Genomic DNA, 26,130 nt, shown 5'->3' with positions numbered 1-26,130 from the left:
TCCACAGAGCCATGGCCTGGCAGTTTCTAGTTCAGTGTGGGGTCTAAGGTTGAGGAACAGATTATTCCTCCATCTTTCCCTCATGTATTCACTTAGTATTTTTTTTTCCACTTCAACAGGGAAAGGAAAATTTTCAACTCATGGCAAAAGTCTAGCATCAAAACATAATTCTAACATTTAAGCACAATTTTTTTTTAAAACTCCAACAAGCCAATGATAATGGAGAATAACAAAAGGCACAGAACACAACAGAAAAAAAGGCTACAGAAGAAAAAAGCTGAATGGCCAATAAAATTCTGAAAAGATGCTCGACTTCACTGCAACTCAGGGAAATGCAAGTTAAGAGACTAATGATATACCATTTCATACACGTAAGATTGGTGAGAACTAAGGAAAATACATGCTGGCAGGCATTAGGGATATTCTCATACACTAAGAAGAAACACTTAGGGGAGAAGATTTACAATTGTCTTACTATGCAAAGTTGAAGATACTCTATGTACCATTTCACTTCTAAATATTTACTCTAGATGAGCTCTCATGCAAAACTGTTCATTGCAGAATTGATTTTAAAGGTGAGAAACTCAATGTCATTAGCAGGACACTGATTTTGGTAATTCATTAATAGAATACCATAGGAGAGCTAAAACAAATGAACTAAACCTAGGTGTACTAATGTGGATACATCTCAACAATGTTGATTGGAGAAAGTGGGTTGCAAGAGGATCCCTGAAGCATGGTGCCATCTATTAAAAGTGTGAGAGAATATGAAGTGATACTATAATCAAATATGTATAATTGTCCCCCAGATTTCATTTAATAGCTGACTCCCAATCTAGAATCTACACAATCAAATCATGCGTTTGGTTTTATGACTTCGTACATTCTTTTACTTTGAAATGGCTCTCCCACCTTTTATAAAGATACAGTTTAAGATTACAGGCCAATTATTTTGTGGAAGATCCTACGTTTTTATTTTTATTTCATGGTATTGTTTTACTTGTTACTCTGTCTCTTCACATTTTCTGTAAGCTGGAAGTTAGGTCTGAAATAGCTTGATTAGATTTGGAATAAATATTCTGCCAAGAATTTTTATAGGGGGTGTTGTGGATATTGTCTTGCGTCACTTCAGGAGACAGTGTCAGGATAATCCACTATGTGTTGTGATGCTAAATTTGATCTCTTGGTTAAGGTTTTAACTTCCATGTCACTCCTGTAAAAGATTCATTTTCCTGTGTAATTAGTTAAAAAAAACTCTTTAGAGTAATACCTTGCAACTGTGTCAATATTGTACCCCATCAATATTTCAACCAATGGTTTTAGCATCCACTGAAAAGTCTATTGTTCGTATTATTTTCTGACCATTTTTAATAAATTCATTTTTTTAATTGAGTAGTTTAAAAATTTAACTATAAATCAGCCGAAAGTCCTTCACCCTCTCCTACTCCCTATTGTAAACAGTTTCTCATGTTTCCTCCCTGAAACTGAAGATGTTTGATAAGAATATAAAACAAATTATAATACGAGGATTAAATAAGTGCCCTCCTAGAATAGCAATACATTCAAGGGTTTTATAATAAGGAATTTTTTTGGTGAGAAAAGAAGAGACCGGCAATAGTGTCACTGGACAGTAGGATTGAGAGCATTTAAGCTGAAGAACAATTCCAGTACCTAGAGGAGGGGAAAGAAGGGCTGGAGAATATCACAAAGGCATATAGTGAAATGCTGGAGTCAGGCCTATTGGTTTGATTCTTAAGTTTTTCAGAATTTTGTGAGGCCCTGGCCAATGTGGCTCATTTAGTTGGATCATGGTCCTGTACACAAAAAGGCTGGGAGTTCAATTCCCAGGCACGGCACATACCTGGGTTGTAGGTTCCATCCCCAGTTGGGGCATGTATGAGAGGCAACACATCAATGTTTCTCTCTCGCTTGCGCTCTCTCTCTTTAAAATCAATAAACATTTTTTTAAAAACAAGAATTTTGTGAGCTAGTTATGTGCAGCTGTTATTAAAATTTGTATAAATTTACAATGTTATATTAAAAACTCATTACTTCCTAATTATTTTTTACTATATCTTACCATTATTTATGTCTTGATGTTATTTATATCTATTGTATCTGCACAATGGAAATATATAATGATATGCAATGCGTATCTCTTTCCAACGCCACGTTTAGTGACATTGTGCCAGAAATTGAAATAAGTTATGGTAAGAGCATTTACACCATGGAAATATTAGCAAACACAACAAACCAGGGGCTTGATTTATTGTTTTGCTGATTGTTTAGACTTAAAAGTGATAGAGACAATATTAATAGTACAGATTCAACTTAAAAGTGCATTATATCTGTAGCTGTTATATTGTGAATAGCATTTTAAAATTGAGTAAATATTCATCTAGTATTCAAAAATGAGTATTCAGTCCAACAAAGAAGTTGATCACATAATGTTGGAAGACTGAACTTTCTTTCTTTTCTTTTCTTTATTTATTTTTAGAGAGAGGGGGAAGGAGGGAGAAAGAAAGGGAGAGAAACATCGATGTGAAAGAGAAACATCAGTCGGTTGCCTCTCATATGCGCCCTGACTGGGAACAGTCCTGCAACCCAGGCCCTAACCTGGAATCGAACTGGTGAACTTCTGCTTTGTAGGACAATGCCCAGCCAACTGAGCCACACTGGTCAGGGCTAAACTTCCAATATACGTCTTAAGTGTTTCACTTTCATTTTATTCCTTAATAAAAATAGCAAGCAATATTCATGAAATTACACTGATTCCTCAATGGCAACCACACATTGCTACAAGATAACAATAGTTCAGCGAAAATCAAAAGTATTGTGTGAGAATCAATTGGCTGTGTGTAATTTACAGTAAAGGACATTTTATATTGTAATATTTTTATAATAAGATTATTCCTGCCCTGGCTGGTGTGACTCAGTGGATTGAGTGCTGGCCTGTGAACCAAAGGCTCACAGGTTTGATTCTCAGTAGGGGCACATGCCTGTGTTTCCCAGATCTCCAGGAGGGGGTTCGTGAGAGGCAACCACACATTGATGTTTTCTCCCTCTCTTTCTCCCTCCCTTCCCCTCTGTCTAAAAGTAAATAAATCAAATCTAAAAGAAAAAAAAGAACATTCCTTAAATCAGTAATATATATATCTCACTATGGATTGAATTGTGTCCCTCCGAAACTGATGCGTTGAAGCCCTAACCTCTAATGTGACTACGTTTGAAGATAGTGTCTTTCAGTGGTAATTAAGGGTCTGTGAGGTCATCGGGGCCCTAGTCTGATAAGACTGAGTGGCCTTATTAAAAAAGGAAGAAAGACCTCTCTCTTCCCCCCGACCCTTACCCCTTTCCTCACACATGCACCCACCTGGGAAAGGCCATGTATACACAGTCAAAAGGTACTCACCTGGGTCAAGAAAGGAGGCTTCAAAATGAGACTGACTTGCTTGTACTTTGGGCTTGGACTTCCCAGGCTTCAAAACTGTGAGAAATCTTTGATGTTTAAGTCACCTGGCCTCTGGTATTGTCTTATGGCCACCCAACCATAGACACACACACACACTCCTGGTAAGTATACAAATAATGACAAGAAATGTCAGAGTGTGACGAGAGCTATAAAAATATGGAATAATAATAGTGAGAAGTGCAGAGGAGGTAGCATTTTACCTTAGCTAGGCGGATAGGTACTCCAGGATAGAGACTGGGCAGTGGTCTAACAAACACAGAAGTTTACATGGCTGCAAGAGGGCACCATATGACCGGTCAGCTACAGCTGACTGGCATCTGGGGCACTCATGGATATTGGCAGAAAACTACACATCTGGGAGAATCAGATTATCACACAGGTCCGTGTTTTTCAAGTGGGTTACCAGCTTTCCTGCGTATCTCTAGTCACTTTTCTCTCCCCTACCCCTTCAGATTTTTTTCTCAATCCTGTTCTAACCCCTCCCCATAGCTCTTCTCTATGTCTCAGACCATAACCTTCCCTCTCTGGCACACCCATACCTAGTCAGTCACCAAGTTTTGGATGGCCTCAAGTCAGCGTTCCTCTTCTCTTCCCCCAGAACATTGCCTCTGTTTAGAATTTCGTCACTTCTATACATATGCGATGGCCTCCCGTTAGTCTCTTTGGTTTTTAGTTTGCCCTTTTAATCATCTCCTATCCAGTTACCAGAATGATCTAAATCTCACAATGTCACACTTCCATTTAAAATTGCACCCTGGTTACCTGGATTGTCAGGTTAAGTTCAGATCATCCATTTGGCACACCTGCCTGATTCTCTAGCCCACATTTTTCGGCCTCCCTTTCTGGCATCTCCATTCTGCCCATACCGAACTAATTACCCGATTCTGTCCTGCTGTTTCATGCACTTTCTGTTGCTATCTGGAATCTCCTCCTCCACTGGGCCAACTTCTCCCTGCCCTTCAAAACTTAGGGCCAGAATTACCTTTTTCAGGTAAACTTCCCAGACCCCGTCTGATTTAGTTCCCCTATTATGAGCTCCCTGTAATTAACTCGGCCTCTGCTGTTATTATATAAACACTGTGCTATGATTTCGGTTTACTTGTCTGTCCCTCCTGCAGTCTGTGTCACATTCATCTTTTTATCCTCCGTGCCAAGCCTGGCTTCTGTCACATAGCGGGCCTCCTTACGCCCTTACGGAAGAATTAATTTTAGAAGTAGAACCATAGGGCTTAATGAGCCCCTGGAAGAACACAGCAAAGAAGACGTTGCTGAGCCTTCTATGTTAAGGAGCAAATAGAGTTTGTGGTTCGGACATAGCAGGAGGGACCATCTATAAGCTGGAGGTGAGAATAAAGTGGCTTCACCGGCTTCGCGGTTTAGCTTGAACCTGACACGAGAAGAACTACATTTCCCGTGGTGCCCCGGGGCACCGCTCCAGGTTTCCCCTCTTCATCACAGCCCCTTTCCCACGGAAGTGAAAGGAGCACTTCCTGTTCCGGCAATAACCTGGGCCGGCTTTAGAGCGGCCCTGTTGGTCCTTGTTTGGAAGCTCCGCCTTCGCTCCGGTCTTTCTAGAAACCCAGCTTTGTGCTTGGCGGTGCCGGACCGGTAGTGTCCAGCCACTGCAGTTGTCTGCGGGTGAGTCCGCTGCCTTGGTGCTGGGGAGAACTTTCCTCTGGAGGGTTGGAGTTTTCGCAGGGCGCTCCTGACCGTGTGGCACCGGGCAGGGAAGCCGGTTACCGGAGCCGTGGCCGCTGGGCTGACATTTCTTATTTCTTTTCCCAATTGCAGCGTCCCGGACGCGTGTGTGTGTCCCCCATGGCGGATACGGCCTCGAACGGCCCCCAAGGGGCGGGCGCAGTGGTAAGTGAGAGGGCAGGGTGGTCTGGCTTGATTTACAAGAGGTGGGAAGGAGCAGGAAGTGTTGCAAGTCGGGTCAGAGGCGCTCCAGAAGCCCATTGCTCTCAGGACTGGAGGTAGTGAGTGGGATGGAGCTGGGCGTGGGGGGAGAGGGGAGATCGTGATCGGAGAAGTAGAGTCAGCTACAACTTTTCTTTTTCGGAAGCCAAGTCAGGCCCATGGGCGGGCCGGCCAGGAGCAGGTGTCCCACACCTGTGTGCTGTGGAAATCGGGCCTTCTTGCCTCTTCCACCCTTCGGTCCCAAGGTTAAAGTTGCCACGAGATTGTGCCATGACACTCCTCATTCCGCACACGCCTGCAGGCTAGAGAATGCTTCTGCCCATTTTATGCCATTATATGGAAACTACGCAGAGGAGGAGAGCGGTCTTTTGTAACCTTCTTTTCGTCATTTTTTACCAAGAAAAATATTATGCTTTTGTGAATTTCTTATCCCTAAGATGTACATTTACTGCTTACTAGTTACTTGTACCCAAAGCATTATTGCCCTCTAATTTTAAACACTATGAGTATGTGAACTGAGCGTCACTTTTTCTTTTCAGACATTTTGCGACATCTCTATATGTACACTTTCTATTTTCTTTATTTTGCAGAACCTTTTGAGAGTTAATTGCATACATCGTGATAGTTAATCCTTAAGTACTTAAGTATTCGGCATGACTACAATGCAGTCATCACTGAAGTTTTTGCAGTTAATTTTGGGAGATTTAATGTTGATACATGTTAAAACCTAATATTCAGTCCATATTCAGATTTCCTCAATTGTCCTGTAAAGCTGCTTTCTCCTCATCCAGGATTCAGTCAAAAAGCATGCATTGCCTTTACTGGCCTTCAGCCTTTATTTTAGCCTAGAACAGGTCCCTTGCCCTCCTCCTCCCATTTTTGTCTTTGCAGAGCCCAGACCTGTTGTTTTGCAGAATACTTCTCAAATTGGAGTTGTCTGATTTTATTTTTCCTCCCTGATGACTGGATTCAGGTTAAACATTTTTGCAGGAATATTATATAAGTGATATTCTGTCCTTCTCAGTGTATTATATATATTAGGAAGCATTTTATGTTGATTTATCTCACCTTCGGAGATACTAAATTTGATTATCTGGTTAAGGTGGAATCCACCAGATTGTCCATTGTAAAGATACCTTTTTTGCTTTTGTTATTGAAAAGTAATCCATGACATGGTACTTTGAGACTGCATGAATAGTTTTTCATGCAAAGATGCATTGCTATTTTTTGCTTGAACTGTTTATAACATGATTGGGTAGTTCACTTTTAAAATTTAAACCAGTACGTCTTTTAAAATCTTTTTGGTTGTGTAATAAAGTATACATACATAAAACTGTACAAAATGGAATGCATAGCTCAATGAGTTATCACAAAGTGAACACCCTAAACAAATGTTTTAAAGAAAATGTTTTAGCCCTGACTGGTGTGGCTCGGTTTGTTGGGCTTTGTGCTGCAGACTGAAAGGTCTTGGGTTCAATTACCGGTCAGGGCACATGCCTGGAGTGTGGGTTCTGTCCCCAGGCAGGGTGCATGCAGGAAGCAACCAATCCATGTTTCTTTCTCACGTCAGTGTTTCTCTCCCTCATTTTCCCTTCCTCCCCCTCTCTTTGGAGTCAAAAGAAAAAAAAATTTTAAATAATAAAATGTTTCTAAACTAAATTTCTAACTGTGGTGTAGAATCTGAGTATCTGTAGAGAAACTGAGCATAGTGAGCTAGACTCATCCTTCCACTTGACTGTTGGTGATCATTTAGAGGAGTAAACAATATAGTTGGATAGGGTGGACTAGAGACATGTTTCTGAAGTAACCTGCCTGCTGTTAGAAAGACCCGCAATAAAACATCTTTGAGTTTTAAAATTTACTTGCATTTTTTTTACAAAATCTGTTTATAGGGTGGGTCAAAAATAGGTATACAGTTTGTATGGAAAATTATACAATAATTAATAAATAGTAATACGAGAATAAACTCTTTTGCATACTCACAACTGTAAACCTCCTTTTGCTCCACCCTGTACATCTTCCTTCAAAAAATAATTATATTAGTTTGCTTAGACTAGTGTTTTAGACTCTAGGTTAAGACCCACTAATGAGTTTTGAAATCAATTCAGTGGAACCACATAAGTATTTTTAAAACATTAAGTAAACTCTTGACTAGCGTGGCTCAGTTGATTGGGTGTTGTTCCACAAAGCCAACGGTCGCCTGTTCGATTCTTGGGTTGCCTGGGTTGCAGGTTTGGTCCCCGGTAGGGGGCAGGTGCTAGAGGCAGCGGATTGATGTCTCTTTCACACATTGATGTTTCTCTTTGTCCCTCCCCTCCCTGTCTACCTAAAAATAAATAAATAAAATCTTTAAGAAAAAACTAACTAGAATACAGAATGCCAAAATCCATCACATGTAGTATGAATAAGTATTATTATTTTGTGAAACTTTAGTTTATATATCTACACACATTTGTGTTAGATCTTTTTTTAAAATATATTTTTAAAATTTATTTTTAGAGGGGAAGGGAGGGGGAAACAGAGAGAGAGAAACAGTGATGTTTGAGAGAAACATTAACCAGATGCCTCCCCCAAATGGGGACCTGGCCCTCAATCCAGGCATGTGCCCTGACTGGGAATTGAACTGGCATCCTTTCTGTTTGCAGGCCAGTGCTCAATTCACTGAGCCATGCCAGCCGGGGCTGTTAGTGTTAGACCTTGATGTAAAAATTATCTATGTAGATCCGATCAAAAAATATGAAAGCCACTTTAGAATTTGGATAAAAGGTGATTTTGAATGTGGAACAGATTTTAAGTTACTGCATTAGTGGTGATGGACACATCTATTGGCAAAAAGAAATAAAGGTACAGAGAAAGAGAAAAACTGGAGAAGAAAGTGGTATGGAAGTTCAATATAGGGCCACTGAGGCCAGGGTAAGACTTGTGGGGGTGCTTCCAGGGGAGGAGGAAGTCAGGAAATCAGAGGCGGTGCCGTTTAACTCCTGCCAGCCCTGTTTTCAGCACCTGTCAGGCCCTTCTGTGTACACAGGCAAATCATCCGTAGGCTAGTTAGTGGCTGTTAGCATTTTCCTTTGTAAAGTTTTACATTTCTCCTTTGTACAGTTTATTTAATCCAAAGTGGCTTTGTATGATACCTTTTTATTCAGATCTGAGACATACCTATTTGAATTTGAGATTTTTCTAAGAATAGGCATTATATAGTTCTCTTGAGAGCAGTTCTTATAATGTTCTTTTAAAATAGATGAAGTCAGTATTACAAGTGCAGGAGGAATACAGACAGCTGTAGTTAAATTTCTGTTTAAAATTTTTTTCCTAATTAGTCTTCTTGGTATTTTTCTATTTAAGTACTTCTAGTGCTTTCCACATCAAAGCTGTAAGGCTCTAAGGCATTTGGACTTGTCAGGTAAAACAGTTGCTCTAAGAGTTTTCATTTAATGATCTTAAAAAAACAATGGTATTATTACAGAATCATTAAAACATTTTGAATAGGAATAAAACTGCATAATCTTCATCCTTATAAACATAATTTGCAGCCTTAGTTTACTACAGTATTTTTCTTTTTAAATTCAGCAATTCCTGATGACCAATAAACTGGACACAGCAATGTGGCTTTCTCGCTTGTTCACAGTTTACTGCTCTGCTTTGTTTGTTCTGCCTCTTCTTGGGTATGTATTATGTCTTTTTCTGCTTTTGATACTCAGTTCAGTCAGGTTTTATGCAGTATCTTTTAGGTTCAAGACTTACTAAACTGAAGGGTTTGAACACAAGTCTTTAAGGCACTAATAACCTAATGTCACTAACTGGAGGGATATATTGTGTTATGTGCTTTGTGGAAACTAACATCACATTGAAAATCTGAGAGAAAATGGATATGTGGAAATGAGTTCATATTTTTTGCATTTTGGACTTTTGAACGTAATAGAAAGAATGACTTTTATAAAATTCAGTTAGGTATATATATATATGAAGTGATGCTTATAAGAGTGTAGAATAGATTATAGTAATTTTTTTTCTGTTTATAATTAAGTAATCAATTTAGGTGTTGTGCAATTATGATGCAATTCACAAAGGAGGAAGAGGCATGGTAGTTGTTTATGTTTCGTGATAACCTCTCCTCTGGTAATTCGCAGGTTGCATGAAGCGGCAAGCTTTTACCAACGCGCTTTGCTGGCAAATGCTCTCACCAGTGCTCTGAGGCTGCATCAAAGATTACCGCACTTCCAGTTAAGCAGAGCGTTCCTGGCCCAAGCTTTGTTGGAGGACAGCTGCCACTACCTTCTGTATTCACTCATCTTTGTCAATTCCTACCCTGTTACAAGTATCCTTTTGTACATTGTTGACAATGAAATTGCCTGTTGTTATGGATGGAATAGAAAATAGGGACACATGGATGGTCTCTGCAGCTAATGAGAATGAAATTACCCATTTGGAATTCATATGTTTACATATTTCAAAAGTGTTGTGGGGTGATAATAGGTATTCTAAAAAGAAAAAGAAAAAAGAAAGGGAGGGATGGAGGAAGGGGGTGGCTGTTTAGTACCTTAGGGAAGCATATAAGTGAACCGGTAAATAGGTTTCTTTTTTTTTTTTTAATTTCCTTTTTTATTAAGTATAATTTATTGATTATGCATTTACAGTTGTCCCATTTTTGACCCTTGGCCTCCCTACACCTGGTACTGCAGTTCCCTCCAACAATCTACCCCTCCTAGTTCACGTCCTTAGGTCGTATGTATAAGTTCTTTGGCATCTCCATTTCATATACTATTCTTAACTTCCCTGTCTATTTTGTACCAACAAATTATGCTTCTTATTCCCTGTATTCCCACCCCCCCAGCCTTCCCTCCCCTTCCCCACTGATAACCCTCCTTCTGATCTCCATTTCTCTGGTTCTGTTACTGTTCTAGTTATTTGCTTAGTTTACTGTAGGACCTTTGATATGCTGATGTACATCCTGAGACTAAAAAACTTCTAGTGTTTCCTAAACTTTATTGTCTTCATTGTTTTCCTTTGCAACATCCCTCAGGAAAGAAAGTGTTTTGTTCTTTGAGAAGTGCGGTTCTTAAGAGTTCTTGAATATTATACAACTATACATAATGGAAGCACAATAAAATATATCTTTGAGACTAGATACCTTTTTAGATAATTCTTAGAATAGAAGGAAACAAATTTTTTGAGCCCCTGTTTTGCCATTATATATGAATTTGACTTTTAATCATTGCAACACTGAAAAAAAATCGTGACTGAACTCCATTTCAGATGTATATATGGACATAACACATAGCCTGTTTGCAAAGTAGTTGATGAATTTTGAATATTTTCCTTAATTGTTTTTTTCAGTGAGTATTTTCCCAGTCTTGTTATTCTCTTTGCTTCATGCCGCTACATACACAAAAAAGGTCCTTGATGTAAGTAAAACTATGGTTTGTTTTTTTAACTCCCGGATTACAACTAGTTGACATGAATCTGAGCTCTAAGACATTTTGGCTTTTGTCACAAAAGGTTCCTCTAATCCTTACAAACTTCCCTAAGTTATTTAGTGATTTGAAACTTTGAAGTTTGGAATATTTTATTTACTTTCACAAAATAGTATATTTCATTGATAAAAAGTTGTATTTAAAATTAACCCCCAGTTGCTCCAGGAATTTGTGAAGTTTGAAATAGACCTCTGTATCATTTAAAGGAATCACATCTTTTAGGTTTGACAAGTTGGCAGAGATCTCATGTGCAGTCAATATTTAATTCTAATATATAAGATAAGTAGAGTATCCTGAGTTTTTCTACTCTACTGTTCAGAACTGCTGCTTTCCTAAAATTTCTTATTCCTGGGTTTCTTATTAAGCCTAACTTAAGTGTGCCAGTTAGCTTGCCTGCATATTCACTGAAATTTGAATTAAAATATCCAAATTTGGCCTGGCTGGTGTAGCTCAGTGTATTGAGTGCGGGCCTGTGAACCAAAGCATTGCCAATTCAATTCCTAGTCACGGCACATGCCCGGGTTGCAGGCCCTGTCCCCAGTATGGAGTGTACTAGAGGCAACCATACATTGATGTTTCACTCCTCTGTCTCTCCCTTCCCGTTTCTAAAAATAAATTAATCTTAAAAAAAAAATCCAAATTTGCCTTGTGTTGGCCTTCTTTTTTAATCTCTGGTTCTTTATTTACAGGAGTAATTAATTAGACTTGTGAATTTCTATCTAGTTAGCGAAGGAGTCACAGATATTTTAACTATATTACTAGGTAGTCAGATTTCATCATGGTTGGAGAGAAATAACCACCATTTATATGAAATAATCTAATCTTAAGAAAAATGAAGCCTCTAAGAATGAAAAGGACTTGTATTAAACTTATTTTTCTTTTTAAATCTTCAAATACAAAAAATATGATCAAGTAGGAGAACACTAACTTATGTCATTAAATAGTTTCTATACTTTATATCATCATTTCCAAATAATTGTCTTTCGGTTGTATGGCCTGTTGAATATGCTGTTCTAAAGAAAGAAAATAATTGAGTGATCAGAAATGCTTTATTCATTCTAACGTTTGTTTTCTGATGTTTTAGGCAAAAGGTTCAAATAGTTTACCTCTGCTGAGATCTATGTTGGATAAATTAAGCGCTAATCAACAGAATATTCTGAAATTCATTGCTTGTAATGAAATACTCTTGATGCCTGCTACAGTTTTTATGCTTTTTAGGTAAGAATAAAAATACATTTGTTTTGGGAGGCTGATGAATATTATAAATACATTAACTCCAGTGAATGTAATAAATATATAGCAAATACAAAATAAGTATATTTATTGATGCAGTAAATATATAAATAAATATATTAACTCAAATTGTATCTTGCTTGAATCTGTTGAAGTAGGTACTGGTACGTAGAGCTAGATGGATCTTAGCCGTTACCTTTTCACTTCATAGTGGAGAACCCGAGACAGTAAACCTAGGAACAGGTATTATTTATCAGTCTTTGTGATTTATCATTTAATGTTCAGAAATTTAATTTCAGAATAACTACCTTTGAAAGAATCTTGGGAAGTCTAGGTTAGTCCATTCTTCTATTACTAAGATGATTTTTCTTATACCAGACAAAAATCTAAAAAAATCATAGTCTGGTATTAATTGTTGCCTACTACCACCTCCATATTTTGTTTGTATCTTAATTATAGAAGTAATGCAAGAAAGAAGTAATGCATGAATATGGAAAGCCATCCTTTTAAAAATTAGGATGTTAGAAAAGTAGAGTATTGACCATTTTATCAGTATTCTTGCATTTAAGTTTTCAAACTACCTTTCTGCCCGGATTATTGCTTTTTTAATTTTTAGTTTCACAAGTATTAGGACACTACAAATAAAAGCTACAATACCATTTGACTGTGAATCGTAGTAGTATTTCTGTCTCCTTCCAGAGGTAAGGAGTTTGATAACGTGTGTGTGAATGTTGTCCTTTAAAAATGCTTATGCATCCCTGGCTCAGTTGGTTGGGTGTCATCCTGCAAAACGAAAGGTCACTAGTTTGATCCCTAGTCAAGGCCCAAAGCCTGGGTTGCAGGCGCAGTCCCCGGTCAGGACACATACAAGAAGCAACCGCAATGTTTCTCTCTCACATTGATGTTTCTCTCTCTTTCCCTTCCTTCCTCTTTCTCTAAAAATAAATAAATAAAATCTTAAAAATGCTTATGCAAATAGGTAGAAAATATATATTATTATATTATGGTTGTGGGGTTTTGTTTAGTTTTTATATCAAAAGTTATAATGCATCAATTGTCTGCATCTTGCTTTTTCTACTCCCATAGTATGTTTGTTTTTGTGACTCATGTATGTTGACATAGAGAGTTCTTTCTTGTTTAAGTTCGTGATTGTGTCGGGTTCCGTCATGTTGGTATGCTGCATTTCAGTATACATTCCCTTGTTTGGAAGGACACTTATTCCCAAATGCTTACTTTTCTGTCAGTATCATCTCTAACACAGATACCTGAATTGATTTTGTTCAGTCTAAGCTAGGTGCATTTTATATTTAATTGACCATGACAGGTTTTCCTCTAAAATGTCTATACTACCCTATTTTTTGTAATCTTACTAGTTTTCATAGTCTTACTAATAAAACTTATTTTTGTTTATGAAATATTTTAATGTTCATTGCCTGAGGTTTTTATGTACCTGACAGTCACTGCTTTCTTTAATAGTCTCTTTTCAAACTAATAAAGAATTTTATAGATTTCCTCATAAAGGCATCTGTTCTATTCTTTTAAGTAATGTTTTCCTCTGAAAAATCCAGGATCACCACCTATTGCTTGAGTTGTGGGGTCCCAAGTAGATTATATAACTTAATAAAGTTCTGGAATGATAAAATGGGAAGACTTCTCATTGGGTGTTAGGGACCTGGATTCTAGTTGATTTGACCGTTAACTTAACCTTCGAGCCTTGATTTTCCACATTTGAAAAAAGTAGTAGAAATAATTGCCTAAAATCCTTCTGGCTCTTACATTCTGTGAATGTTGAATGTAAGATTTGATGCAGCTGTGTTTGTCTATTATTCTGCTCTAAAACTTGCCCTAAAAGTTAGTTCATCTTTCTCTCTTGTGATTTCTGATCAGACACTTAACTCTTTGAGTAAAGGTTCCTGCCCGTCCGCCCCTTAGTTTCTTATTTTTCTGTTTCTTGGGTCACTTAATCCTGGTCTTGGGTCACACCAGGTTCTGTGACTTGCTTCATGTAATTGGATGACAGTTAAAATGTAGATTCTAAAACTAGTCCTTTGTAGGAAGATAATTAATATCTACACCTGCTAGTTCTGTTTAACAAGCGAAATAATTTATTCTCTTAAATCAGCTTAAGATAATTATACTGAAATGCTGAGATGTCCTGCACACTTAAACAAAAACCTCATTTTGGGAACTGCAGTGAATTTTTTTTGGAGCGCCAAGTTTTGACTGCACTGGTACATTAAATCAGTTGTGCTACTTGATCTTTTATTTAAATACTGCTTATGTACAAAGTGATTTTAATCCTTCAAGATTACTATAAAGATGGTGAGAATTTATCAGAAATATGAAAATAGAGAAAGCACTTTGTTATTCTAAAAAATAAAAGTAAGGTGATAAAGTTTTATTTAATCCCTAATAGGAAAAGCTATTAATGCTGTATGTCACTTGAATATAATACAAACCATTTAAAAATGTATTTTTAAAGATTTTATTTATTTATTTTTAGAGAGATGGGAAGGGAAGGAGAAAGAGAGGGAGAGAAGCACTGATGTGTGAGAGGTATTTTGACCTGTTGCCTCTACATGCCCGCAGCCCGGGACCACAACCCAGGCACGTTCCTTGACTGGGAATGGAACTGGCGACCCTTTGGTTCACAGGCCAGTGTTCAATCCACTGAGCCACACCAGCCAGGGCTAAAAATAAATAAAATCTTAAAAAAAAATAAAATGGGAATGATAATAACTACTTCCTTCCTAAAGTTAAGTGGATTCAGTGAATTGTAAAGTGAGTGCTGTAATCAGTGTTAGTTATTAGATATGCGTGTTGTGTATAAATTTCTGGAGGGATGGAGATGGTGCTATAACTCTGAGGTGCAGGCTTGGATGATGGGAAATTTGTTTTTCATTGAATGTTCTTTCCTACCTATATTTTCTATAGTATGTATATTACTTTTTCAATTTAAAAAGTTAAAGATTCAAACAAAAAGTAAAGATTCATTACAGGATTTATTGGGAAAAATTAGTGATAAATTTGTAATTGTGTAAATTACTTTTATTATGAAGGATAATATTACAATTTAGAAGAGGAGGCTAAGAAACAAACATTTCACATCTTAATGTACTTCCTCACACAAAAAATAGTAGTATGTATAGTTTTCTGCTTTCTTCAAAGTTGTTGTGTAGTTTTCATATTCAAGATTTAATATCATCAACTAAACATAATATAATTTATTTACCCCTGCTACCTAACTATCTGCGTTGTTGCTGCATTTTATTTGTAGTTATTTCAGCAAATTTCTTAATCCAGGTAGTTTTTCCTAGGAAAGAATTCTAAACTTAAAATTTCATAAACATATGACTGTGGGTATTGTAATTGTGCTTTTTAACTAACAAAAATAATTAGAATAAGGTATGAAAATTTATAAGTGAGCCTTTGTGATTTTATTAGTTTTTTTTGTTATATATAAAATCAATTGTTTTTTATTTTAATATGTGACAAAGTTTTAAAACTTGACTATCAATTGTTAGTAACTATGGAAGCATATATAACATTTATATGTATATCTGACTTATTTAGTAGCTTAAAAATTTAAAAAGTAATATATACTTGAATACATGTTTATGCAAATTTAAACACTAACATTTTACTCTTTACTGATCATATATACATTTTTCTATTTCCTTTTTGATAATAAGTTGGATTTAGATATGATAGGTATTACTGTGACCATTTGATGAATAAAGACATATTCTCCAGTTAAATTGCCTTTAAGTTTTGAGAGTATGTGTATGAATTGATAATGTATATTTATTACTTTTGTATTTGTTTATTTTAGTGGTCAAGGAAGTTTGCTCCAGCCTTTTATATACTATAGATTTCTTACTCTCCGATACTCCTCTCGAAGAAATCCGTATTGTCGGTAAGCTGGTGGTTAGTTCAAATTTGTTTTATTAAGGGTGTTGTAAAGTGCAGTACTTGTAACTTTTACATGGTTTAGCTTTTATGTTAGAATTTAGAAGCAAGCAATGTTTTTGTACATTTAAGTTCTAGGCCTTAGAGCTATCTAGGGTGCATGAAAAGGTGGTTGTATTTCTTTCAAAAACTGAGACTGGAGTTATCTTGACCACCTCGAAAAGCTAAAGCTTGAGGAATTTAAAGATGGGTAAGACAAGTCCCACAAGTCTTAAGGAATTTTCCTAGTTGAAGAAACAAAACACATGTCAAATAATAAAAGAGGGAAACAGTGGTTCAGGATACAGTACTCACAAGTCAATTTATGATTATTGTCGTATATTTACTTATCATATCAGTACTGTAGTCCACAAGAGGGAGAAATCGTTGAGCCAGAATAGAGAAGAGCCTGGGGGAGTTGCACAAAGTAGAGATTTTGATTTGTTCTGGAAGGAGTAGAGTCACTGAGTAGGCGGTGAGAACGGGTGAGAGCGTTTTAAGTGTGATGACAGTGGGAGTCCAGGTTCGGGGGTGAGGGGCACAAGCTGTGTTTAAGGGGCATTGAGTGGACCTGTTAGGCTACCAGTGAAGATTTTGAATGGTGGGTGGGTGGAGCAACGATTGAAATGGTATCTTGGAGCCATATCATAAAATGTCCTAAGTTTCACAGTAGGAAGTATGGAATTTATCTTTTAGAATATGGGAATGATGGTTTTGATGTGATCATAATCATCTTCAGATGGCCTTGTGCAGAATATTTGGAGTGGAAAAACTAAAGAAGAAAATCATTTCAGTGACTTACTATAATGTTCAGGAATGGAGGCTTAAATTGTTACACATGCTTATCTCAAAAGTTAGAGTAAAGCTAAAATGAGTAGCTGTTTTTAATAGCCTCTTAAACATGTTATTCAGATAGCATTGTTAATGTAGTTTTTGTTTTCAAGTTTAAAATAAATTGAGCATGTAGCAGAATTCAGCCAGAAATCCAATGGGTACATTAGCATGATCTCTGTTATATTTTTACATACAAAGTAAAAAGAACTAAATTTGAACGCTGGCCTATTATTTGCCAGGTATGTGATTTTAGACAAGTTACTTACATTTTAATTTCTTCATTGGTAGAGGAGAAAATTGGGGAGAAACGAAGTAATGGTTTAAAAAGTGTTTAAATTCTGTTAGGTTCTTAATAGTTTATTTTCCTTTTTCTGTGATACTGATTCTTCTTTGAGAGTTTTTATACTTTCTTAGACAATGTTTTACAATATTTCCTAAGATAGAGTTTACTCACATTAATCATAGGTTATTAAGTAGTCCCTAGTTGCAAATAAACCTTCCATTTTACTTGATTCCATGAGTTTTTGCCTTTTTTCTTTTTGGTCCATGTATTCATTTCAGACATTTTCTGGTTCCCTGCCATCCATTTTTCATCAGCAGATTTGTTTTTATCTGCTTCTTTATGCCCTCTTCTCCACTCACATTTTCCCACATATCCTTAAATAAGATCAGGACAAACAAAAATTGAGAAGTGTCCAGGGAAATAAAAAGGAAAGGATAGCAGTGGATCAAGATAATACAAGTATGTACTAATAGACATCCTCAAAGTTCTCACATAAGTGCACATTTTAACCAAAACTGTGGAAAGGTAATGGAAAATATTTGAGTCTATAGGTATTGGTATACGGGCTGTAAAGCCACAATTTCTATACTACACTTTGTTAAGGGTTTTGAGACAGTCTGTATGGCCAGTTTGTATCATTTTTACCTATCATGATATTTATTCTCAAGTTAGTGGTATCAGTACTTACAGATGTCTTGTGTAGATTGTCCAGAGCTGTGCTGTCTAATATGGTAGCTACTGGCCACATTTGACCATTTAAATTAAAATTCATGAAATTTAAAACTTAGTTTTTGAATTCTACTAACCACATTTCAAGTGCTCAGATGCCATGTGTGGCTGATGGCATTTTGGTCATTGCTGAAAGTTCTGTTGTCAGTGCCTCTCCAAAGTAACTCTGCGACTTCGTCTAGATTATGTCAGGGATAGAGCCAAGAATAAAGGAACTAGCCATGTGACTTTGGGCCAGCCTCTTTCAGCCATTTCTGTAATATGAGGGGATTTGACTAGAGTTTTTTTCATGTGCCTTCTAGCTTCATTCATTAGATTTATTTATTCAGAAGACATGATTGTGTGTTGGTGATAACATGTTTTTGTACTATTGAAATATCTATCTGCTTTCTAGTAATTTAAAGCTAAGTGAATTAGACAGCTATATAAGGCAATATGATGATGAAGGTGCTGCTGTGAAAGTACAGAGAACAGAGGGAGATGGATGAAAATACACTGAGGAGGTGGTAACATAAGCCAAGCCTTTGAAGTCTGAGTTCTGGCAGAGGGGTGCCTGACTGTGCTTGGCATAGCATTAGTGCATGTTGCTTGAGCCCAAGGAGAAGTATATAGGAAAATAATAAAGATCTGTGCCAAGAAAGGTAGATGGAGTAGATCGTGAAAGTTTCGATTTTATTTCAAAGGAGGAAGAACACTTGAAGTTTCAAATGTGGAGGGGTTAAGAATGTGATAAATTCTGATTTAGAAATATCATTCCAGATGATGGATTACAGGCTCACCAAGAAGAGAAAAAGGTAGACCAATGGAGACTGTTAAGAGTAGTCCAGAGCCTGAAAACGAACTCACTGGTAAAGGAGAAGGAGATAAATGTGAGAGATATTTGGGAGGGTAGGAACTTTGTGTCTGGGGAAGGAGAATGAGACAAAGACGACCTCCAGGTCTCAAGCCTGGGAACCTGAGAGTTGTAAGTAGTAGGGCTGTCACAAAGACAGGAGGTACAAGAAGGGCAGGCTTTGGGATAAAGATGAGTAATTTCCAAATTTTCTTCTGTCTTTGTGTGAGAGCATATTACATTCCTACTTTTTTTTGAAACAGTAGATTATTACTTTTTCCTAACCTTCAAAATAACACAGAGGGTATAGGAAGATAGAGCAGTTGTGAATAGTCAAAAATTACCTTTGTTGATCCTTCAAAATCACTTATAAATTACAGTATACATGCTATTGTGTCTACTAGCTTATATAATTTATATGTAATGTTTACAGTATGTAATAAAGGGTACTTTGTAGGCAACAAGCACAGTTAAGGCAGAGTCCAAGTCTGTAGTCTCTTTGGGCACAAACATGTAACATAACTGAAATATGGCAGAGAGTGACAGGAGGAGAAGCAGAAATGTGATGGAAACCAGGTTCTGGGGGCCTTTAGTCTGAAGGCAAACAAGTATCCTTTGGATCAGTAGGATGATCCAGGTGGCAGTAACATCCACTGAGCATCTTCTGTGTTTTCTCCTGAAACGTCGCTATGACTCTGTGAGGTAGGTATTCTGTTTTACAAATGAAAGCTGTAAGAGGCAGAATGTTCATTTAAGGAAATAGTACGTGGGATTACCCGTTATGTAACTTTCACTGTCTTGCCCTCTTTTTTAGAACTAGTTGAATTTGCCTAAGTTAAATGGGAAAATGACATGGTTCTACTGTAAAGCTGTAAATCATCCCTAACCTCAGCCCTCAGAGGTAGCCATTTATTGAATGCTTTTGTTAAATGAACTTTTCTCTCCGAAAAGACAGGTGTTGATGTAAGAAATTTATTTTGTGTTTTCCGGGGAAAACTGTTGGCAGTTCATTCTAGTTATTTTTTTCTTCAAATTCTTTAATGGCCGTGGGAAATTTCTTCATCAGCATTTGCTTTGTATTATGTTGCTTTTTTTTCTTGTGTTTGTGAAAGAAAACTATTTTATCTTGCAGGACCTTGTTTAATGAACTGAGGATTATTGTTGAACATATAATAATGAAACCTGCTTGCCCACTGTTTGTGAGAAGACTTTGTCTCCAGAGCATCGCCTTTATAAGCAGATTGGCACCAACAGTTGCATAGCTTAATGTCCAGCTAAGTTAAATACAAATAAGCATTAGTAGCCCCTGATACTTCTGCTAGGGATTGTTAATTCCAGGTGTGAAACTGACCTCAGTCCAATTTACGTAAATTCATCTTAGTGGAAAAATAACATTTTCCTGGCATGTTAAATCAAGCCTTTATAAAAAAGTTTCTAAGAAAATTCTACCGTGTTGTGTTGTTAATGGTTAAGGAAATTTGTATTTTGTAATAAATGTATCAAATTTTTTTAGATGCTGCTGTGCCTTTATCATGTACGTTTATTTCTCTTGTAACAATAGCTCTAAAATTTGTTTCAACCTAATTGGTTAACCTGAATTTATTTATATCTGGCATTAGTTCATTATGGTAACATTTACATATGTGAATTCAGTATATTTTGAGACAGTATTTTGCCATTTGTGAATTTTGGTTGATGATTTAAGCCACATTTCTCAGTGTATTTGATTTCAAATTGTTATTAAATTGATTTTGTGCTGCTTTGTTAGGACAGATTAATTTTGGATGTGCTGTTATAAGAGGAGTTCAGAATTTTATTTCCATTAATACTTCTGTAGATTTGAATTTTTCTTTCAAAGGCTCAACTGTAAGCTTATTAGCCAATTAGGTAAATATTTGGGGTCCCCTAGTAATTTTATATCAAAAAGCAGTAGTCATACAGCTTTAGGAAATCCTTCTTTTTCAGCGTGGACACAGGTTATTAGTGTTACTATAGTTCATAGAATTACCTAGATCAAATTCTTGACTACCGTTTTTCTCGGTTTCTTAGGCTTGAATTTTCATGAGACAGTTGTAGCAGTTCAGGGACCATTGAAAGGATGTAACTGAAGATTGATTATATGACTATACTTAGTATCTCTTCTGAAATAATAATGAAGATTATCCTATAGATTCTTCACCCATCAAATCTGATTTAAAGGTTAAATGGGAAGGTTTATAGGTAAGGTAACTGATTGGGAGTGGTGCCTGAAGAGGAGTTTTGGGGAAATAGTATATATATTTCATAATGGATAAATTCGGGGGAATTGGATGTATCATGCAGCTGTGATTTGAGTTGTATAATAATGTTAAATCCTGTTTATCGAGCTTCTATCAACTCTAAAAAATTTATTTTGATCTTTATTATTGCATGATTAGAAATGTTTAAAACGTTGCAAAAATTCTAGTACAGAGTAATGTAATGGATTTTGTAACCAATTCTCTTCTTTCTGCATGTAATTTGGATTTCTCAAATACATTCATTGGTAACTTATTAGTAAGATCAGTTTTGTTTTTGTTCAACTTTCAATCTGTAGAAATGTGATATCTACTTGATAGCTTAACCATAAGCAGCTCTTTTTGTAGCATTTTTCTACTAATTTAGAGAAGCAGCCTCATAATATAGTTGATTATGTGTGTGTGTGTATGTGTGTGGCTAGCCTTATTATCACTATATATGTAATCTGATGATTTTAAGAACTAAATTTTCTAGAGCAATAAAGTGACTGTAATGTTAAGTAAATAGTATACTATTGATATCTAAAGATATTTTTTAAATTTATGTCTTGAATTATATTGAAATTTTGGCAGTGAAGGCACATTTTTAAGTTGCTAGTTTTTTTTGTTTTTGTTTTTACAAATTTTTAAATCTTGAGATAATTTTAGATTTATAGAGGTAACTAAGAAATTAATCCTGGAACAATATTGTTAACTAAAGTACAGACCGGTTCAAATTTCACCAGTTTTTTATACTTGTTATATTTTTTGTGTGCGCTTTGTTTTACCGTGATTATTTATTATTTACTTTTAATGACCTATAAAAATGTGCTTGCATTTTGAGTTTTTCTTTTTTACTTTGAAAATTACTGTTAGTCAAAAAAATTTCCTAAGGAAAAGAATTCATGTTGGCTTTAACAAAAAAAGAGCTTTAACATTTAGACATTCACAATTTAAAACACTGCGTTTTAAAAGTCGAGGCTTTCTATCAAAAACAGGATTGTATTTCTGACATGCTCATGTTTGGCTGTTCTTTAACAGAAGGCTTGATTTATAAGTGAAATATTCCTACACTCATGAAAAAGTACATTTTACAATTGAACATTACTAGATGTGTAGTTTGCATGAACTTGTAGTCACAGACTGCGATACGAATATGTACAACCAGCTGATAATGGCATCCCAAATTATAGTGTGACATGTATACCTATCAATTAAAATTAAGGAAATACAATAACAGTATATAGAATGAATGTAGTAGGAAAAAATTAGCAGCATAGCTGGACTTGTTTTTACTTACAGATTTAAAAAATTATTTAACATCCAGAATATCTAATACGTTAGCAAATGCTGCTGTTCTACCATTTTTAGATACTACACTTTCTTGGACAGGTGGGAAGCCTCATACAAAACTTCCTTTATCTAGTAGTGAGTGTATATTCCATTTCTATACTTGATTCCTCATGAATTTAAACTTTAACATCATTCCAAAGAGAAATTTCTTAAATAACAATTTGTACTTACTAGTAAATTTACTTGGGATAAAATTTGCCAGGGTAGATAGATGGTCCTGGAAATAATTAAGAATGAAAGCTTGCCTTTAAATTTTTTTTTTTTCTTTTTAGATATTTAGGTATCTCCCTTACAGGGAAAATCAAGGCATGTTAATATTAAACCAGAAGTTACAAAAGATTTTTGAGGTCTGTTGTAGAACTAAATTATAACAATATCAGAATACTTCCTTTCTTCCTAAAGGTCAGGATCACACATTCAGATTACGTTTGTAGGCTTAGGACATAAGTATTATTCATCCTGGGAAAGAAAATGATTATATATGTAATAAGACAAGTAGAACTAATGTAGTTTTTTGAAAGTTTGAGATCAGAGTGAATGAAATTATTTTTGAGGGATTGTGGTAAAGATACTTAATCTAATGCTAAGGAATTTAATTTGATGACTATAATTATTCTAAAGCTTCTTCCCTGCCCAAACCCCCTTAGGATCTGCTAGCCTCAAAGCTGTTATCCAGATCTCCACTAATTTTGCTACCTATTCTGTCACAAAAACCTCAGGGGAGAAAGTAACCACAGACAGGTAGGTAAGTTTGTGATCAGTAGGTGGCACTCTTTCCTCAAGTGGCCCCCCAGTTTCACCTGCCAAGTGGGAAGGTTAAAAGCCACTAAAAGAGCTGAGTCAGCCATAAAACTAAAGATCTTAATTCCATGACCTTTTAAAATATGTAATTACTCAATATTCAGCAAGTATTTGGCAAGCATTTATTCTGAGTACATATTTAAAATATTGAAATGCTCAAAAGCTGGAAAATGTATCCTGTTAATATCAGCTTTCTAGGTAAACAGTAAAGTGGGCCACAATTTTGAGAGGCATTATTAAGATCATTGTCTCTTTTTCTTCTTTTTATTGTAAGTTTCTACATCACCCAAACAAATCAATTATAAAATTGTTCTCTTTTCAGGTAAGTAGAAAAACTATACTTAAAATTTTTTTCATGGTCATTTTGTAGATCCTAGAGTATATAAGTAGTTTGACCTCTTAAAATTTTATAGAAATAAAAATGCATATTGAAATTTTTGCATATTGAGAATGGTACCTAGATTTGTAAATTCAGTTTGAGTTGCAGAAACACCTAGTTTCTCTTAACACCTTATTGGAATTTCTGTAGGATTAGAATTCTGCAGAGGCTTTATGATAGTGTAGCTCAACAGAGAGTATATACCAAAAGCGTATGTTTTTATATCCGGGAGTTATTTCCAGGGATTGTTTTAATGAGCAGTCCTCTTATAATATTCTCAGTGGAAAGTTGTTAGGGGATCTGGAATTAAGAAAGGAGTAACTAAAATTTGGTGAGGTGACTTGACTTGGAGTTGTGAGCACAAAGTATACAGATGGATATATTATAGAATTCTACACCTGAAACTTACAAAATTTCATTAACCAGTGTCACCCCAATAAATTCAATAAAAAATTGGGGGAGGCTTCCTTGTAGTAGTAGTTATTCTAGGACATGTTTATCTTCTAAGGTGACATTCAAGTGGGTTCTTAGAAGGAACACGTTCCTGTGTGAGAGACCAACTCTAGGATAGCCTTTCTCCTTTTTGTACAGAGCAAATAGAACTGACCTGCCTTGACTTTCAGTTGATGTGAGAGGAGAGTACAGTACAGTATTTTAAAAAATCGAATGCAGGTTCTTTTTCTTAGAAAGTGATAGTAAAAAATTATTGATGGATATCTTTACTGGACTCTAAAATTTAGGCCATATTCCAGGAGAAAAAGGCCCCAAAATCATTTCACTTTTTCCTTCATAGCCTTCTGAAGCTACTTTTTTGCTGTGCTCAGTATTTTTAAACCTTTTTTTTCCTCTTGGTTCATGACAGTTTAATTCCAAACTTTGACTTTTTTTTTTTTTACTTTAAAATAAAAAATTTCTTTTGACATAAATTTTTGCTTACACAAGTTGAGACCAAATGGGCAGTCTTGGGCAGGTGACATTTGTGATGTGTTACAGTGGAACAAGTGTACAAGGGTCGCAAGGATTAGAGTCATAAAAAAACTGCTTGATTTATAAATGCATTATTCTGGTGCTCTATATAATGGGATATATTGAACTAAAAAATTTGTATATGCAGTATGTCAGCATTTCTTAGTAACTTCTCTTGAATCCATTTTTAATATCTAATATTGTACAGGTTGGGAAGTTACACTCTTCAGGCCAATACCATCCAGACTGTATAAATTTATAAAATAAATTGAAAAATTCATCGTTCCCCTGTATTCAAGACCAAAGCACATAAATGCTAATGTAAGGCTCAGAGGGGAAATATATTTCTCCTCAGTATTTGAGAAAATGTGAAGTCCTTTCAAGAAAATCTAATAAACATAATAATCATAGCCTGCTGACACTAAGGAAAAAGGACCTCATTTGCTCTTTCTTTTATGCAGCGATTTACTGGTCCCTACTGATTTCCAAATTGGATCACTGTAGTAAATTATCTATGCTGGTACCTGTGAAAGTAAGCCCTGGGATCCATATTTGTTTTGTGTTCTGCTTAAATCAGCAAGAATGATAAATTTGATGGTGTGAAATTAGACGTGTCAAGGGCTTTCTTTGGTAATTGACCAAAATAATGTCTCCACTTGTAATTTATTGTGCCCCTTTTTCACTGTATGTGCTTGTATATCTAATATTTATTTCAGTACAAATTAAATTGTTGTTCCTTCATCTGTATTGTTATAGCTAAGATTTTATTGATGTAAAAATCAAATTGTGTAATAAAAACCTCTCTGGATTTAAGCAGATTTGAAAATGTTGTGTTGCAGAAAACATTTACAGTTAGAATTCAGCTTTCCATTGTGCTTCATTGCCTTATTGTTAGAATAAGGGGAACTCGAACACTTCCCCTGTCCTCAGTTCATCACAAGTAATAGAAATGGTATAATTTAGTGATCTAATATGAAACGAGAAAAAAAATAATGGTGTGAGACTGAAAAAAAGTTACAGTGGATCTCTCAGCTGCTTGCCTGCTTCCTGGTGTCCTTTTTCGCTAAATGAAATTCACATCCTCTGGTGTATGAGTTACTTATAACCCACAAATGATTCACAACATATATCCAAAGAAGTCAGTCAACACAGGACAACACAGAGGAATATATTTTCCTTCCAGGTGTGTAGAGTTGGCAGATATTTATTTTCTGTGGCAATTTTTAACAATTTGTGCTAAGCAAAACATAGCATGAGCAAGTTCAACAAATTCCTGTTTCTTTAGAGGTTATAATCTAAGAGGCATTATGGAAAATCAGTTGTATAAAGACAATTCTGACAGTTGAGTAAACATTGAATTAGTAAATGAGTTGTCCACATAAGGGGAAAAGAGTATAAGAAAATGGATTTCCCAAAGATCTGACAGTGTAGAGTCTTAGGGACTTAATACATTGTTGATTCATGTGCTCTTTCCTTTAGCGTATTGGGAATACATGGAGCTGTTTTATAAAAATTCTATACTTTGAGAAGGGAAGGGTCATCTCATTCCTCACGGTTGCCTGAATGGAGAGAGTCCTCAAAGAAGTGGTCAGCTGAGATCCTTGAGAGTTGTCAGCCTAAGCAGGTGATTTGTCAACAAAGTGCCTTTTAC

The 26,130-nt window shown here is 35.9% G+C and overlaps 1 protein-coding gene across 1 annotated transcript; it reads left to right on the top strand.

Annotated features, from left to right (window-relative positions):
• Nucleotides 1–4,965: 4,965 nt before the first annotated feature.
• TMEM33 (transmembrane protein 33) lies at nt 4,966–25,297 on the top strand. The gene is made up of 8 exons (XM_024573727.3): nt 4,966–5,110; nt 5,264–5,335; nt 8,963–9,057; nt 9,523–9,710; nt 10,730–10,797; nt 11,951–12,084; nt 15,932–16,015; nt 19,858–25,297. Exons 2-8 carry the CDS (start codon nt 5,291–5,293, stop codon nt 19,985–19,987), a joined length of 744 nt encoding a protein of 247 aa, XP_024429495.1. The 5' UTR covers nt 4,966–5,110; nt 5,264–5,290; the 3' UTR covers nt 19,988–25,297.
• Nucleotides 25,298–26,130: the final 833 nt, after the last annotated feature.

This window comes from Desmodus rotundus, chromosome 4 (assembly GCF_022682495.2).
Source record: "Desmodus rotundus isolate HL8 chromosome 4, HLdesRot8A.1, whole genome shotgun sequence".
NCBI lineage: Eukaryota > Metazoa > Chordata > Mammalia > Chiroptera > Phyllostomidae > Desmodus > Desmodus rotundus.
Note: the sequence above shows the minus strand (reverse complement) of the source record. Positions and strands in the feature narration are given on the sequence as shown.

Coding starts and splice junctions, on each gene's coding strand:
- TMEM33 (XM_024573727.3), top strand. CDS start 5,291: ATGGCGGATACGGCCTCGAACGGCCCCCAAGGGGCGGGCGCAGTG. Junction 10,798..11,950: donor ACACAAAAAAGGTCCTTGAT/GTAAGTAAAACT, acceptor CTGATGTTTTAG/GCAAAAGGTTCAAATAGTTT. Junction 16,016..19,857: donor CGAAGAAATCCGTATTGTCG/GTAAGCTGGTGG, acceptor TTTATCTTGCAG/GACCTTGTTTAATGAACTGA.